The 16,918-nt window shown below is 46.9% G+C and overlaps 1 protein-coding gene across 1 annotated transcript in view; it reads left to right on the top strand.

The window, feature by feature from the left end:
* The window catches only part of LOC135192843 (AN1-type zinc finger protein 5-like), a 129,154-nt gene extending 113,936 nt beyond the window's left edge, over window positions 1-15,218 (top strand). Inside the window, exon 6 of the mRNA XM_064176228.1 lies at window positions 14,983-15,218. Coding sequence (XP_064032298.1) covers window positions 14,983-15,005 — 23 coding nt within the window. The 3' untranslated portion in view covers window positions 15,006-15,218. The remainder of the gene's footprint in view (window positions 1-14,982) is intronic.
* Window positions 15,219-16,918: the final 1,700 nt, after the last annotated feature.

Genomic DNA, 16,918 nt, shown 5'->3' with positions numbered 1-16,918 from the left:
CCTTACCCCAGTTCTCAGGAAGAAAAGTGGTGCAGCCAAGAGGTTAGGGAGCAAGGTTAGTAGGAGCAGGGTTAATGAGATGTGACCAGGTCTAAGGCAAAAGCAAGAGTGAGAGACAAAATGGAGAAGAAGTCTTTCTTCTTCCCAGAGTTCTCAGCGAGACTGTGAGAGAAGTTGACATCAATTGTTTTCATTTCACTGCCCGTTATCTAGTTCTGTTACCAAAACATCCCAGCTTGCTTCAAACTAGCACAATATTGGTGGTGACTGTTCTCAGGAACCCCATCTGCAGAGAGCAGGAATTAATATGTGGCCGAGTCGGGAATTTATCAAAAATAGTTATTTTTTATTTTCCCAATAACCTTCCCCCACAACTATATATACAAAGATTAATTTAGTTTAATAAGCAGATTCAGTTGCATGAGAATTAACCTACAAGGATACCATCAATAATCTGACTATATTGGAAGACAGAAGTTGGAAAAGGCCTCAGCTATTAATTAATAGCGGTTTCTTACTAAATTAAGCTAAGCCAAATAACTCACTCAGGCTGACTTGTGCGGTCTGTCTTCCTCTTCCTTTCAGCGGCTGCACGGGAATCGTTAAGGGTCGTTAAGGGTCGTTAGGCACACAAAGGTGTCAGTAGGAAAGCGAATCCTTGGTCTCTCTGCAGTCTAGGCACAGGGGAGTGTGTGAGCTCAGGCAGACACATACATCCAGGCACAGGCAAACTCCAAAGCAGGGACCCCAAAGGCGGGAAGATCCCCAATATTTATAACCTTCGCTAGACAAAGGGCAGAGTTACCACACCTTAGGCGTGAAAGCACACGGCCAATCCCAGCCTGGCTCCAGCGCGGGAACTCACAGGGCAGTCGTCCCCCCCTTCACGGGGCAGTCCTTCCCCCCTTCACGGCTGCAGGGCAGGCGAGGGGGGAGGGAAAACAGGCGGCTTTTCCCCTTTCCCCCCGAAGTCCGGGCAGGAGAGTCATTTAGGGGTACAGGACTCCAGGACATCCCACCCCTGTGGTAATGAGCATCTTTGTCAAGAACTTGAGTGATAGGTGATCCCCCTTCAATTTAGTAACCTATTAATATATATATAGCTTAGCCTTTTCCAACATTAACAATATATATAACACATTAATCGCCCCAACAATATTTAACAATACTTAACAAGGCTTAACAATAGCCTCTGCCTCGACCTTAACCTGTAAGGAGACAAGACCTGCCTTGGCCTATAAAGGCCAGGCTTGACAATTAATAATTGGGGACGATCAACCGTGCACTGATCCAGTGGCCTTTTCCATTTGCATCTAGGGCTTCCCAGGCATATAAGCCTCTGGGTTTACCCCATGCCATTGCCACTACCCCTATAGGTTAGCCTTTTGTACTGGGGCAGGTGGTCAGTGACCATGTGGCTCACCTAGGCAGCAGGTCTTTATTCTGGGGGCTTCTGAAGCTCTCCCCGTGACTGCTGACCATTAAAAGCTGCTGAGCCACTATTACAGTAATTCAGTGTTTTGCCTCCCGTGTGGGAGATGAGAAAGGGTTCACCTTTCTGTCTGGGGGCAAGCTGCAGTTCCCAGCGGGGGGGCTGCCGCTTCTGGGTGAGCCGCTCCCGGAGCCACTGCTGGGCATGCCGCTGCCACTGGCCCTGGGCTTCTCGCGCTGCCTCTGGATTTTGAAGCTGATTTCTGAAGGCACCGCACTAAATCCTTCAGCTGCCAGTCTGCCAGCTGCTTTAAGACAGTTTTTGGTACCCCTAAAGTCAGGGCTTGTCTATACCAACTGCTCTTCTCTCTGGATCTCCAGTCACTGTGTTGGTCTCCTCCCCTCGGGGAGAAACCTGCAGGACCTGTCCCGCTGGGGGAGCAGTCCTGCACTGGCCGGACCTGTCTGTGCAGAGTCCTGGAATTTTCTGGGGGAGAAGCACAAGACTGTCTCTCCCCAGCCCCTTTTCCTTCAGGAGACCCAAACCCAAACTGCAGCCCGTGGGCATTTAAGTCAGTTAACAGTTCAGCCCAAGTCATTACATGCTCTTTGGCATCGTTCTCTGCATTTTTTGCAATCACCCGTTGAATTTTCTCAACATTCTTCATTACTTGGATTTGCAGCGTTCATAATAGGGTGCAGTCTCTCTGGGTCCACAGGGGCATAAAACGGGCAATCATAATTTCCCTTATCATATATAGCCTGCACACAGACAAGTCTGCAGAGAGCAGTGATGAGCTCAGAGGAGCTGGTGACCCTTAGTTCCATCGGCTCCCCCCAGTAGGCTGGGCGGACGCTGCTTGCCCAGTAAGCTATCCGGGCCGTGAGGCTGTGTGTCCCCTCGGGTTCACGTGTCAAGGAACACATCGTCCCCCCAGTCTCCAGCCGCTTCCTGTGAGTCTAGAAGGACCTGGTCCCCACCGGCTCGGGACACTCGATACACATAGTCAGCGATTGAGTCCCCCGGATCTCTCGCATATTTGACTTGTAAGTCACTGAGCTGTTGTCGTGGAACGCAGTTTCACAAGAAATTCATGGGGAAAACACGCGAGGCTGGCTTGCAGAGACCAAGTGATTTATTGCTAAATGTGAAGATCCCCTTCCCGAGAACCGAGTTACCCACGTGAATTAATTTTGATTAGGCTAGAGTAACATTTCAGAAAATGGTAAATAAAAGAGAGTCTATGGTTCTTTAAAGAGTTCTTTGAGTCCTTGAAGTTGTTCAATTTCGATTTAAGAGTTCATCAGTCTACTCACAGTCAGCAGCTTCGCAGGGTTTCGGTGCACCACTAGGGCGTTGTCCCTTTTCCCCGGCCAGGGGAAAGGGTCCATGCAGGGCCTCGGCCTCTGAGAGTCGGGCGTCAGCAGTCTTACGCCGGGCTTGAGACCAAAGCAGGCAGGCAGGCCGAAACACGCAAGCATGCCGGAGCAGGCTGATCAGTTGGAACGGGCTGCAGGCAGGTTGGTAGCATATGAACCGAACCAGGCGATCCGTACGGTCCGAACGATCCATACAGTCCGAACATCGATCCAGGCAGACACACCATTTTAATAATGTTCCAAAGAGGTGTGTTCACCAGTTCTGACAATTTTTACGATATTATTACAGATTGGTAGAAAGTTATAATTAACCTGTATAATTGGACAGTTCTTACCAAAACAACCTGTAGGACCACCCAAAGCTCGGCCCATCAGCAGGTGGTCAGTGTGCATGAGAACCAAGGCCGAAAGTTGGAAAACAAGGCCGATGTTTACCTTTTATCTCCTCTAGGGAGGAAACTTCTCATGGGACTAGAAGATTGTTTTGGTTTTATGATGCTTCTGGCTTAAAATGTGAGACACTGTAACCTTCATGACATGGGGACCTTTCAGGGGCTTTGCCACCCTCCATAACATATTCCACCCCCTGGCTCACATTAAGCCAGGAATCGGAAAACAAGATGAAAAACAAGTTACACTTAACCATCATACATATATGACTAATATAACTAATACATAACCATAACTATAACCTAAACCAGCCTAAAACAGATCAATCCCATATGCCCACCCCCTGAATAACACACAGCTTTATTGAATATTTACAAAGCAAGAAAACCTGGTATATGCAAAAGCAATTTCAGAAGTCTGGGAGAATCCATCGTACACTGATACGATGAGTTTTCCCACTTACATCAGTTGCTTCTCATGCATACAGCCCATTTGGTTTTGACAGGGTCATAGGCACAACTCCAATCGAAGGCAAGTTTACCATTACTGGTTGTCCCACCTGTAATTTGTGTAATGATTGTTGCGAGTGTTGAGATTTATCTGGTGGATGTTTAACATTCTCCACTGGCTTGTCAGGACAAAATGCTCTTATTTTAGGACTACCATAGTTACCCCATCGGTTATTCACGATGAAAACTGCATATGGTAAACGTCTATCCCAGTTAACTTTGGACACAATGGCATGTTTCTTAATCAGAGCATTTGTTCTCTCTACAATACCATTAGCTTGAGGATAGTAGGGAGTGTGGAATACCCATGTGACTCCCTCACCCTTAGCCCAGTCTTGTACAGATGACGCTGTAAAGTGAGATCCATTATCACTTTGGATGTACTCTGGCATTGGCAAGAAACTAAACCACTGTTTCAAAGCTTCAATGCTTTGAGCTCCTGTGGCAGCACTAGTTGCTGTAGCCATGACTAATCCTGAAACCACCTCCACCCCCACCAGTATGTATTTCTTCCCATGTGAGGGTTTGAATGGTCCCACATAGTCAATTTGCCATGTGCTCCATAATTTCTTGTCTCCTCTGATATGTTGTGCTGGTGCTAGGTTGGGGCGATTGACTTTAAGCCTGACTTTGCACTGTGGACAAGCTGAAATGATTTCCTCACAGGTAGTCATAGAAATTGGCCATCCTCTGGATCTACACTCGTAATAGAGGTCTGCCTTCCCTGAATGACCTCTTTTGATGTGTAGCCATTCAGCTAATCTCCACCATTCATCTTTCCCATCATCAACGATGTTTATTTTCACCAGAAAATCTGCCTGATCATTCCTGGTTGCAGCTGGAGTTTGCTGTTTGGAATGCCCTTTAACCCAACCAACCTTAAGGGATCTGGATCGGCCTATCTCTAATAGCCTTTTCCAGTCATCAGCTCTCCAAATTTCCACATTTAAAACCTTCCACTGATTCGCTTCCCACTGGCAAATCCACTCAGTGGCGCCTTTGAACGTAGAGTAGGAATCAGTGTAAATGGTTCTTGCTCCATGCTCTGCTGCTAGCATAAGAGCACGCAGTTCCCCTACCTGTGCACTGCCATCACCCTCTTCAGTGATGGTTTGGCCCGTAGCAATCTCCAAGGCAGCGGCTTTGTAACGCCACTTCGACCCCACCCTCCAAGAGGATGCATCTGTGAACCACACTCCCGACTTATCAGAGTCTGCAGTCATTTCTGGGGCCACCTGTATAGGAGAAGGCTTATACGGCTGACCAAGCAGTGCCTTGTCAGGGTTAATGGGTTGCTGTAATTTGGATACCTTTGTAGGTCCCTCTTTTAGTGGCATGAGCTGTGATATTCCCTCTAGGTAGGCATACCACTTTCTCACCGTGGCCTTTTGGGCAATTCCTTCTGGTGGAGGAGATCCTTTAAGGATCGATTTTAGCGGAGGAAATGGGCCTTGCACTACAATGTCTTGTGTAGTGCGAAGCTTTTCGGCCTCTTTGACAGCCCGAGTTAGGGAAAGGAGTCCCTTTTCCCATTCCGAGTACCGTGTCTCGGCCTCTTTGAATGCTGTTGAGGAAAACAAAAGTGCTCTACTAGGACCATTGGGTCCTCTCTGGAAAATTCCACAGTATGAGGCATTCTCGGAAAAACCCCATTCAGCCCTTAGGGCGTCCTTTGGGTGCAAGGGCCCCAACTTCTGATATGCCTTCAGTTCATCTTTGAGAACTTTCAGGCTCTCAGAATGTCGTGGAGTCCAATCCCAAACTTTGTGCTTTTTAAGCAAATCATACAGAGGACGAGCAATTACAGAGAAACCTGGGATATGTTTCCTCCAGTAGCCCAACGTGCCTAACAATTGCTGCAACTCCTTTCTGTTTTGGGGTATCTGGCCCTTTTCAATTTCCTGAAGGGTATCGTCTGGCACAGACACTGCACCTGCTACCCACCAGGATCCCAAGAATCTAACTTCCTGGCTTGGGCCTTGACACTTTTCCTTTGGAATAGTCAGTCCCCTGTCAGTTAACAGCTTTCGGATGTTTTCAGCTACTGCAGCAACTTGCTCTTTGTCATTCCCTCCCACCAAGATGTCATCAATGTAATGGTACACCTTAACTTCTTTAGGAAGCTGAACAGTGTCAAGCAAAGCTGCAAGCGCGTTGTGTGCAATAGTGGCGCTGTGTTTGTACCCTTGTGGAAGACTGTTGAATGTGTACTGAATACCTTGCCAGGTGAATGCAAACTGCGGTTTGTCCTCTTCCCTTAATGGCACCATGAAGAACATGTCTTTCACGTCGAGGGTTGCCATCCAAGCATGAGAGGCTGCTTGAATTGCTGTCACTGTGGATGAGAGACTTGGAACTGCTGCAGTGAGAGGAAGAGTGTTACTATTGAGTTTCCTGAAATCTATCGTTAATCTCCATCTACCGTCTGGTTTTTGAACTGGCCAAACAGGTGAATTATAAGGAGAATGAGTTCTAGTGATAATCTGTCTTTTCTCAAGATCAGCTATCACTTCAGTGATGCCTTGCCTAGCTGTGGCTGGCAATGGATACTGTGCAACACAAGTAATGTGTGACTTTGGCAATGGAGGAGTGGTTTGCAATAAGCGAACACGAGTATGGGCTGACCTTCGCTTCTTACCCCTTACTTCATAAGCACCAAAGCTCCACAATGTTCCATCAGGAAGATGCCATCTTCTACCTGCTAGAACATCAAATCCAAGAATATTATGTTGACAGGTGCCCAAAGTCACTTCTACCTGGGTACTTCTTTTTTCCCCAGGCAACCACAGCTTGGTTTTGGCCAAATAGCATGTTTCAGGTTGCCCTGTAACACACGTTATTTTTATCCTCCTTCTAGATGGCAAGATTCTTAGGCTTTTTGCCAGTTGCACATTTATCACTGTAATTTGTGCACCTGTATCTATCAGGTACTTAACAGCAGTTCTGTCGGGTCCTGTTGGAATCATGATGTAAGGCTCAGGTTTCTCAGACCATTGACATGCAGAGACAAAGCGATGAGTGTGGCCTGAATCATTCATCACCACCCCTAGTTTTTTGACTTGCTTCTAGCTCCCTGCTTATCAGACCGACCTGACTTGTTAGAAGAAGTAGTTGGAGAACCCCCCTTTTGGTCCTGTCCTACCCTTTCTTCGTCACGGACTTTCAGTGCCTGTTCTAATAACTTTTTCATCTCAGACATGGTTTTACTCACAGCCTCCATGGGATCACTCTCCACCTGTTTTTTCTTAAATATATCACGAGGTTTTACTCCGTACTTCTGCTCCTGTATCGGGATGACACCCGGCCCATAATAGGGACTTGGTATCCAGGTTGTTCCAGAACTGGAGTGACGATTAAGCTCAGGGCTCCCCCTGGGACTTGATCGTGGACTCAACTCTGGACTCCCTTTAGGACTCCCAGATATCTCGGCATGTCGCACTTCACGTTGCTTTCCTCGTGATACAGGGCTGCTTTTGCCTCCGGACTGCTTCTTCTGAAAGGCAGAAGCTGGTAAAGGTGGCTTTTTATCATAACCCATCGCTCTCCCCAGACTAGACAACTCATTAAGCAACTCTCTCCATGTAGTGTGATGGAGTGAGCTCTGCCCTGACTGTGCATTTTTTAACATTACCTCTTCAATCTTTGCTTTTCTTTTATGGCATTGAGCTTTTAGAACAACCGGCAAACCCTTTACCAGAGGTCCCAGCCTATGTGGCTCTATCGGGGCATCCATAGGATTTGCAAATAACCCCCTCTGAGTCACGGCTTGCATACATGCTATCTTAGTAATTGTTTCATTTAACTCTTGAGCGTTTGTGACCCAGAATGTTGTGGGTTCATCCCTATCTGAGGGATCATAAGAACCAGCCCAATGAAAGATTCTAGCGCTTAATGCAAGATTTCCATCAGGACCGTCCCCAAGGAACACTTTGGGTCCCCAGCAACTCCTCCCCACCTCTTCACGAGACAAAATTATCGCTTCAGCACCATTTTCCACTACCCGGCACACATAGTCAGTTATAGTTTCGTGAGGCATGCGGGAATAAATTTCCTTAAACTCACGGATCTGTAACGCCGTATATGGTCTAGTCTTGGTGTTTGTAGTTTTGCTCCCTCGTTGGGTTTGGACGATTTCAGATGTGAAGAGAGGGTTCACGGAATAGGCTCTCATGCCTCTGGATATCGCTGTCAACTGACGCGGTTCCGGGCTGCGGTGTGGAATGGCGCTGCACAGACGCACTGCCTCTGCTGCTCACTGATGGCGGTTTGGGGCGTGGCTGATGATAAGATGGCTGCTGAGAAGATGGCTCCTTCGGGGCTCGTGGCTGCCGCGGGATGGACTGAGAGTGGGTCGACCGCTCTGTTTGCGGCTGATCCGGCACTCTGGTCAGCAAAGCCGGTTGCGCTGGCGGCAGCGTGTTTCGATCTGATGCATGCGATGAAGAGACGGGTGTAGAGCGTGCCGAGTGATGGCGTGACTGGGGCATTTCGAACAGAGTCCTTAAATCATACATTCCGGAGGCTGGTGTTTCGGCACGGGACGGCGGCGGCGGTGAATGAATCGGAACAGGTTGCGGTGTTTGGATCGGAGAAGGAGCAATCAGCAAATCCTGGTAAGCTCCTGACTCTCTCTGATGGACCGCGGGTTGCGACTGTAACTGCTGAGCCGCTTCAATAGGGATGAAAGACGACAAACCCAGGGAAGCTGTTGATTCCCGGCGGTGAGCCGCGGGCTGCGGAGTGCTCACACGTGACCCAGACCTGGACTGTGCCATCTCGGCGAACATTCTTTCTATTCTTTCTCCCAAAAGTTTCACCTCTCCTATTACCGCGAAAACTTGTGCCCTGTCTAGCTGCCTCTGCGTCTCTCAAGGCCACATTCCTTTCGCTTTGAAGCAACCTGATCTCACGCTGGGCAGCTCCTAAATCCATACCGCGCCGGACACTTTCCTCTCCTAAATTCTTAACTTCAGCTTTCAACTCCTCAATCTCCCATTTCGCTTTCTCGTTCACCTGCTCCCAGTGCCTTCGCTCTCGACGGAAATAATCCTCGAACTCCTTTAACTCGTTTCTCATCTTTTCCATTTTATATTTAATGTTATTATATTCGCTTTGAGCATGAACCACATATGCCGCCAACTGCACGAAATACTCAATGTCTATTCCTTCAACTTCCTTAAAGGCCATTGTGCTAGTTTGAAGCAAGCTGGAATGTTTTGGTAAAGGAACTAGATAACGGGCAGTGAAATAAAAAAACAATTGATGTCAACTTCTCTCACAGTCTCGCTGAGAACTCTGGGAAGAAGAAAGACTTTTTCTCCATTTTGTTTCTCACTCTTGCTTTTGCCTTAGACCTGGTCACATCTCATTAACCCTGCTCCTACTAACCTTGTTCCCTAACCTCTTGGCTGCACCTCTTTTCTTCCTGAGAACTGGGGTAAGGTTGAGAGGGCCGGGGGAGGTGTTGGGGTGGTTTGAGAGCCCCTCCCGGGGACTCAGGTTTCTGGGAGGGGAGTTGTGTTTTTGTATTGTTTATCCTTTGTATATTTCTGTATATAATTGTATATAACTGCATATATTGTAAATAGCTGCTTGTAAATTCTGCTAGCTGTAAATAAATTGCTTCATCTATATTCCCAGGGTCCGTCTGAGTTAGCTGGGGCAAATACAAAGTGTGGGGGGGCGGGGTAACCCCCAAACCATCACATTTTTTAATTGGCTTTCCCAACGTGGGGCTAGAGATTTTTGAGTGATTGGAAAATTAGCTCTGGGAATTAAGATGAAGCTAATCAAGCAGCTATTGTACTTGGTGGGGATTGCTGTGTGGCCTGTTTTCTGTTTTTTTGTGTACAATTGGATCAAAGATCAAATTGGTTATTTCTTGCTTCATGTAGTTTTTAAGAAGGCTAAAGTTAAGCTTTCAAACACGTTCTGGAGCTGGGGTGATTTTATTCTTGGTTATGCTGGTTTTAGTATCTCTGAGAATATTACCAAGGACATTACAGGAGCTCTGGTCAATAATGTGACAATCAATGGAAATTCTGCTTTAAATATGGCTCTAATGAGAGTTATTCAGCCTAAGACAGGAACTCCAACTGTTTGCTTAGGTACATGCTCTTGTAAAACTGTTTTTCTTCTCACAGTTTTTAATATTTGCCTCATGATTTTGATATTCATATTAATTTTGGCATTATTGGTGAAAAATTCAAAACCAGGTTCTGTAACAACTAGGAAAAGTTCTGTGTCTCAGAAGCAGTCTCTTTCACAGCAAAACAAGGGAACACAGTTATCGGCTTCCCCCTTGCCAGCCTCTGCCCCTCCTTCTCCAAGTGCTGGGAACACAGCCAATGTTCCTGCCACTAACATAAACAATAATGATAATGGGCAGAGTTCAGCAGGAGCCTCAGGAGGACAGGCAGGTACCCAAAATCAGAATGTTCCCAGCAAAAATGATAACACCTCAGGGTTGGCAGGAGCCCCAGGAGGACAGGCAAACAATCCTACTAGTGCTGGTAACGCTAGCCCAGTCAGTCCAAATCCTAATGACACCAGCTCAGCCAATTCAAACCCCCAGCCAGCAGACCAGAACCAAAATCCTCCTGTTAAAAGCAAGGCAGATTTGAACTCACAAGCTCCAAGTGAGACCTCCAATAATTCAAACCCTCCAAGTCAGACCTCTAATGATTCAAATCCTCCAGCAGATACATCCAAGTCTGTTGCTGTTCAGGCCCTTCTGGCACCTGCTAAGGCAAAAGCTAAGACAAAGAGCGGTTTGCAGGAGGATGTAAGAGATGGGACCTCTGGTGATCAGCAAGGAGAAGAGGAGGAGGAGATAGTTAGTCTGCGAGAGCTTGTAGATGTGCTGAGACAACAATACTCAAGTGAGAGGAGCACTGTGAGGTTAGCTGCCAAGAGAGAGGATGGTTCCAATGAGTTTAGGAATGCTATGAAGAAGGTTCTCTTAGGCCCAGTACCACCAGATCAACAGGACGAGCAGGAGGAAGATGACATCCAAGGCTCCAAGGATCCACTCAGAGAGGTCAGGGAAGTTAGGAAGGAATACACAAGAGAATCAGGTGAGCCAATCCTAAGCTGGCTAGTGAGATGCCGTGGCATTGGTGCTAATGCTCTGCAAGTAGGAGACAAGTCTGCCAAGCAACTGGGACCACTCACTAAGGAGAGTGGAGTGGACAAACACCTAGCAAGTCCTCTTGGTAGGGTTAGCTTGTGGACACGCCTTCTGTTGGCTGTGGCTATGAGATATCCTTCCCGAGATGATTTGCCATGGGCTGCCAAGAAGTGGAACACCGTTGAGCAGGGAATTAAGCTTCTGAAGGAGTTTGCTGTGAAGGAAGTGCTTTATGGAGATCATGGCACTCATGAGCCTGATGATATTCCTTTGGGAACAGGTCTCATGAAGAAGCTTATTAAGCTTGCTCCTTCATCCTATGCTAACATCTTGGCCAGTAAGTTTCTAGCAAGGAGTGATAATGGAAGATCTTTCACTGTTGGTGAATTCACTGATCAGCTCAGGCAGATTGAGGACAGCTTGTCACATTCTGGTTTAGTCTCTGCCATACAAACTATGACCACAGAGATTAAAGATACCATGAAAGAACTGAAGGAGGATCTCAAAAACATTACCAATCTCGTAAAGGATACCATTCCTGCATCATCTGAATGGGTGCATGTTTCTGCAGTCAGGAACAGACGCCCACCTCCTGCAAGGCAATTCCAGCCTAGGAGGAGACAAATTCCACCTAGACAGCAGCAATCACGTGCGTCACTGTGGATACTTCTGCGTGACACATACGGGGAGAACATGAACAAATGGGATGGTAAACCTACTTCAGCTCTTACAAAGAGGGTCAGGGATCTGCAGAGTGGCAGAAACAGAGGCAATAATGCCAGGAAAGCAGCTGTCACTTCTTCAGCTCCCGAGAGCAACTGCAATTGTTCCAACAGCTGCAATTCCTCTCACAACAACACCAATCATTGTGTACACCCTACATGCCATGTTCAGCATTAGGGGTGCCCTGCCTCCAGCCAGGAGGAGGAAAGGGATAGTGGAGAGAATCGAATCTATTGGAATGTATTCATTAGGTGGCCTGGCAGTTCAAGAGTTCGGAAATACAGGGCTTTAGTTGACACAGGTGCTCAGTGTACTTTATTGCCATCTAATTGTAAAGGGACAGAGTCCATTTCTATCTTTGGAATCACTGGTGGATCTCAAGAGTTAACTAAAATTCAGGCTGAGATCAGTTTAACTGGTAAAGAGTGGAAGACACATACTATTGTAACTGGTCCTGATGCGCCTTGCATTTTGGGAATTGACTTTTTGAGACAAGGTTGTTTCAAAGATCCTAAGGGTCACAAATGGGCTTTTGGAATAGCATCTGTAGAGATTGAGGATGATAAATTGAAATTGTCTGTTAGACCTGAACTTTCTGATGAATCTGCAGTTGTGGGACATCATGACATAGAGGATCTGGAAGTGCCAATTGCAACTCAAACTGTTCATCATAGACAGTACAGAACTAACAGTGACTCTTTGTTGCCCATTCATCAGCTGATTCGTCAATTGGAGAGTCAGGCTGTCATCGAGAAAGCTCATTCACCTTTCAACAGTCCCATCTGGCCTGTGTGCAAACCTACGGGCGACTGGAGACTCACAGCTGACTTTCGTGCCCTCAACGAGGTGACGCCACCCATGAGTGCAGCTGTGCCGGACATGCTGGAACTCCAGTACGAGCTGGAATCGAAGGAGGCTAAGTGGTATGCAACCATAGACATTGCTAATGCTTTCTTCTCTATTCCCATAGCAAAGGAGTGCAGGCCTCAGTTTGCATTCACCTGGAGAGGAATCCAGTATCAGTTCAATCGTTTGCCTCAGGGGTGGAAACACAGCTCAACCTTCTGTCATTCAGTCATCCACAATGCACTGGAGAAAGGTAAAGCTCCAGAGCACATCCAGTACATCGACGACATCATTGTGTGGGGCCAAACTGCTGAGGAAGTCTTCAAGAAAGGTAACAAAATCATTGACATTCTCTTGCAAGCAGGTTTTGCCATTAAGAGAGACAAGGTCAAAGGACCTGCCAAAGAAATTCAGTTTCTGGGAGTGCGGAGGCAGGATGGTCGCCGTTACATTCCTCAGGATGTGATCAACAAAGTCTCTACCGTGGCAGTTCCCACCAGTAAGAAGGACACACTTTCTTTTCTTGGTGTGGTGGGATTTTGGAGACTACACATTCCTGGTTTCAGTCAGATTGTCAAACCTCTGCATGATGTGACTCATAAGAGAAACAATTTCGAGTGGGGACCTGAACAACAAGCAGCCTTTGATCAGATCAAGCGAGAAGTAGTCCATGCAGTGGGCCTGGGACCTGTGAGATCTGGTCCGGACATTAAAAACATTCTGTACACGGCTGCCAGTGACAATGGTCCAACTTGGAGTCTTTGGCAGAGAGCTCCAAATGAGACACGTGGTCGTCCACTTGGTTTCTGGGGACGTTGTTACAGAGGTTCAGAGACAAATTACACTGCAACTGAGAAAGAGATTCTAGCAGCCTATGAGGGAGTGAAAGCAGCTTCTGAAGTGATTGGAACTGAGTCACAATTGCTTTTAGCTCCTAGACTGCCAGTTCTTAACTGGATGTTCAAGGGCAAAGGTTCATCACCGCATCATGCCACAGATGCAACCTGGTCTAAATGGATGGCTCTGATAACCCAGCGAGCACGAATGGGTAATCTTGACCGACCTGGTCTGGTGGAGGTGATCACCAACTGGCCGGAAGGCATAGACTGTTCCAAACCTCCAGAGGAGAAAATAACCCGTGCTGAGAAAGCTCCTCCCTATGGTGATCTCTCTGATCAGGAAAGGAGCTATGCTTTGTTCACAGATGGTTCCTGTCATCTTGTTGGGAACAAGCGAATATGGAAGTCAGCAGTTTGGAGTCCAACCAGGAGAGTTACCGAAACGAAAGATGGAGAAGGAGAATCCAGTCAGTTCGCTGAGGTAAAAGCTGTTCAACTTGCTCTCGATGTGGCTGAACGTGAGAATTGGCCTATCCTTTACCTCTACACCGACTCGTGGATGGTAGCCAATGCTCTATGGGGTTGGCTAAAGGACTGGAAGAAGAATGGTTGGCAGAGGAAAGGAAAGCCTATTTGGTGTGCTGATCTATGGCAGGACATTGATGCACGGCTGGAGAGAACTCCAGTGAAGGTGCGGCACGTAGACGCACACATGCCTAAGAGCAGAGCCACTGAGGAACATCAACACAACCAGAAGGCAGATCAAGCTGCTAAGATTGCTCAAGTTGATACTAACTCTGATCTTGACATTGACCTTGATTGGAAACACCGAGGTGAGCTGTTCTTAGCTCGGTGGGCCCATGATTCATCTGGACATCAAGGCAGAGATGGAACATACCGATGGGCTCGCGATAGGTCAATTGACTTGTCCATGGATGCTATCACCCAAGTCATCTATGACTGTGACATTTGTGCTGCTATTAAGCAGGCTATGCGAATCAAGCCCTTATGGTATGGTGATAGATGGTCAAAGTACAAGTATGGTGAAACCTGGCAGATTGACTACATCACTTTACCTCGATCTCGTTCTGGCAAGCAATATGTGCTAACGATGGTAGAAGCCAGCACTGGATGGTTGGAAACCTATCCAGTTCCACATGCAACTGCACGTAACACCATTGTTGGTTTGGAGAGACAGATCTTGTGGAGACATGGAACTCCAGAGAGAATCGAGTCAGACAATGGTACTCATTTCAAGAACAATCTTGTGAAAAACTGGGCCAAAGAGCATGGTATTGAATGGATCTATCACATACCCTACTATGCACCAGCTTCAGGGAAGATTGAGCGCTACAATGGTTTGCTGAAAACCACCCTAAAAGCCATGGGGGGTGGAACTCTGAAAAACTGGGACAAACATTTAGCACAAGCAACATGGTTGGTAAATAGTAGAGGTTCAGTAAACAGAGCAGGACCTGCACAATCAGATCTGGTCCAAACAGTAGACGGTGATAAAGTTCCTGTTGTACATGAGAAGAATCTGTTAGGGAAAACTGTTTGGGTATTTTCTCCTTCGGGCGAAGGGAAACCTGTCCGAGGGGTGGTTTCCGCTGAAGGTCCTGGTCATACCTACTGGGTAATGCAGGAGAATGGTGAAATTCAGTGTATTCCACAGAGAAATTTAACCTTAGCTGAGAGAGTTTAAATTCAAGCTGTTAGGAGTTTTCTGTTCTAGGTAACATCGGCACCCAACACTGAGAGAATCTACAATAGAATCTACAGTACGTGAGCACGAACCCAACATCAGCTGGGAGTCCCTGTTCTGAGCTTTTGAATCACCTACATCTGATTGAAGTGTGAACTGAACTTGTATATATTGTTTTAGTGTAAATATTGGTTTAGATTAGATTGGATAATTCTCAGCGATACTCTGAGAGAAGTAGACAGGGGTGGATTGTGCTAGTTTGAAGCAAGCTGGAATGTTTTGGTAAAGGAACTAGATAACGGACAGTGAAATAAAAAAACAATTGATGTCAACTTCTCTCACAGTCTCGCTGAGAACTCTGGGAAGAAGAAAGACTTTTTCTCCATTTTGTTTCTCACTCTTGCTTTTGCCTTAGACCTGGTCACATCTCATTAACCCTGCTCCTACTAACCTTGTTCCCTAACCTCTTGGCTGCACCTCTTTTCTTCCTGAGAACTGGGGTAAGGTTGAGAGGGCCGGGGGAGGTGTTGGGGTGGTTTGAGAGCCCCTCCCGGGGACTCAGGTTTCTGGGAGGGGAGTTGTGTTTTTGTATTGTTTATCCTTTGTATATTTCTGTATATAATTGTATATAAGTGTAGATATTGTAAATAGCTGCTTGTAAATTCTGCTAGCTGTAAATAAATTGCTTCATCTATATTCCCAGGGTCCGTCTGAGTTAGCTGGGGCAAATACAAAGTGTGGGGGGGCGGGGTAACCCCCAAACCATCACAGCCATGTACATCGCAGTAATCACATCTGCTGACTTATTTGAAGCTTGTTCTAGCCTAACATCGGCGAGCGTCTCTACGGTTTGCCATACACGGGCAGGCCCAAAGACAGCTATAAACCTTGTAAGCAGATCTAATCCTGCCAGCATTGCTGTATCCTCTATTACCGCGGGCACTTCCGTACGCTCTATTACCGCGGGCACTCCTCCCTCGGCCATTATGAACTTTTCTGCCGTTACTCTGTATTTGCCTAATCCTGCCAACTACGCCAATTTGCCGTGGAACGCAGTTTCTCGAGAAATTCATGGGGAAAACACGCGAGGCTGGCTTGCAGAGACCAAGTGATTTATTGCTAAATGTGAAGATCCCCTTCCCGAGAACCGAGTTACCCACGTGAATTAATTTTGATTAGGCTAGAGTAACATTTCAGAAAATGGTAAATAAAAGAGAGTCTATGGTTCTTTAAAGAGTTCTTTGAGTCCTTGAAGTTGTTCAATTTCGATTTAAGAGTTCATCAGTCTACTCACAGTCAGCAGCTTCGCAGGGTTTTGGTTCACCACTAGGGCGTTGTCCCTTTTCCCCGGCCAGGGGAAAGGGTCCATGCAGGGCCTCGGCCTCTGAGAGTCGGGCGTCAGCAGTCTTACGCCGGGCTTGAGACCAAAGCAGGCAGGCAGGCCGAAACAGGCAAGCATGCTGGAGCAGGCTGATCAGTTGGAACTGGCCGCAGGCAGGTTGGTAGCATATGAACCAAACCAGGCGATCTGTACGGTCCAAACATCGATCCAGGCAGACACACCATTTTTATAATGTTCCAAAGAGGTGTGTTCACCAGTTCTGACAATTTTTACGATATTATTACAGATTGGTAGAAAGTTATAATTAACCTGTATAATTGGACAGTTCTTACCAAAACAACCTGTAGGACCACCCAAAGCTCGGCCCATCAGCAGGTGGTCAGTGTGCATGAGAACCAAGGCCGAAAGTTGGAAAACAAGGCCGATGTTTACCTTTTATCTCCTCTAGGGAGGAAACTTCTCATGGGACTAGAAGATTGTTTTGGTTTTACGATGCTTCTGGCTTAAAATGTGAGACACTGTAACCTTCATGACATGAGGACCTTTCAGGGGCATCTGTAAACTGCTTTTTGATAACGGTGGTCCCTGCACCGCCTTTTCTGCCCTTCAAGGACTGAGTCCTTA

The sequence above is a fragment of the Pogoniulus pusillus genome, chromosome W (genome assembly GCF_015220805.1).
Source record: "Pogoniulus pusillus isolate bPogPus1 chromosome W, bPogPus1.pri, whole genome shotgun sequence".
NCBI classification, from domain to species: domain Eukaryota; kingdom Metazoa; phylum Chordata; class Aves; order Piciformes; family Lybiidae; genus Pogoniulus; species Pogoniulus pusillus.
Note: the sequence above shows the minus strand (reverse complement) of the source record. Positions and strands in the feature narration are given on the sequence as shown.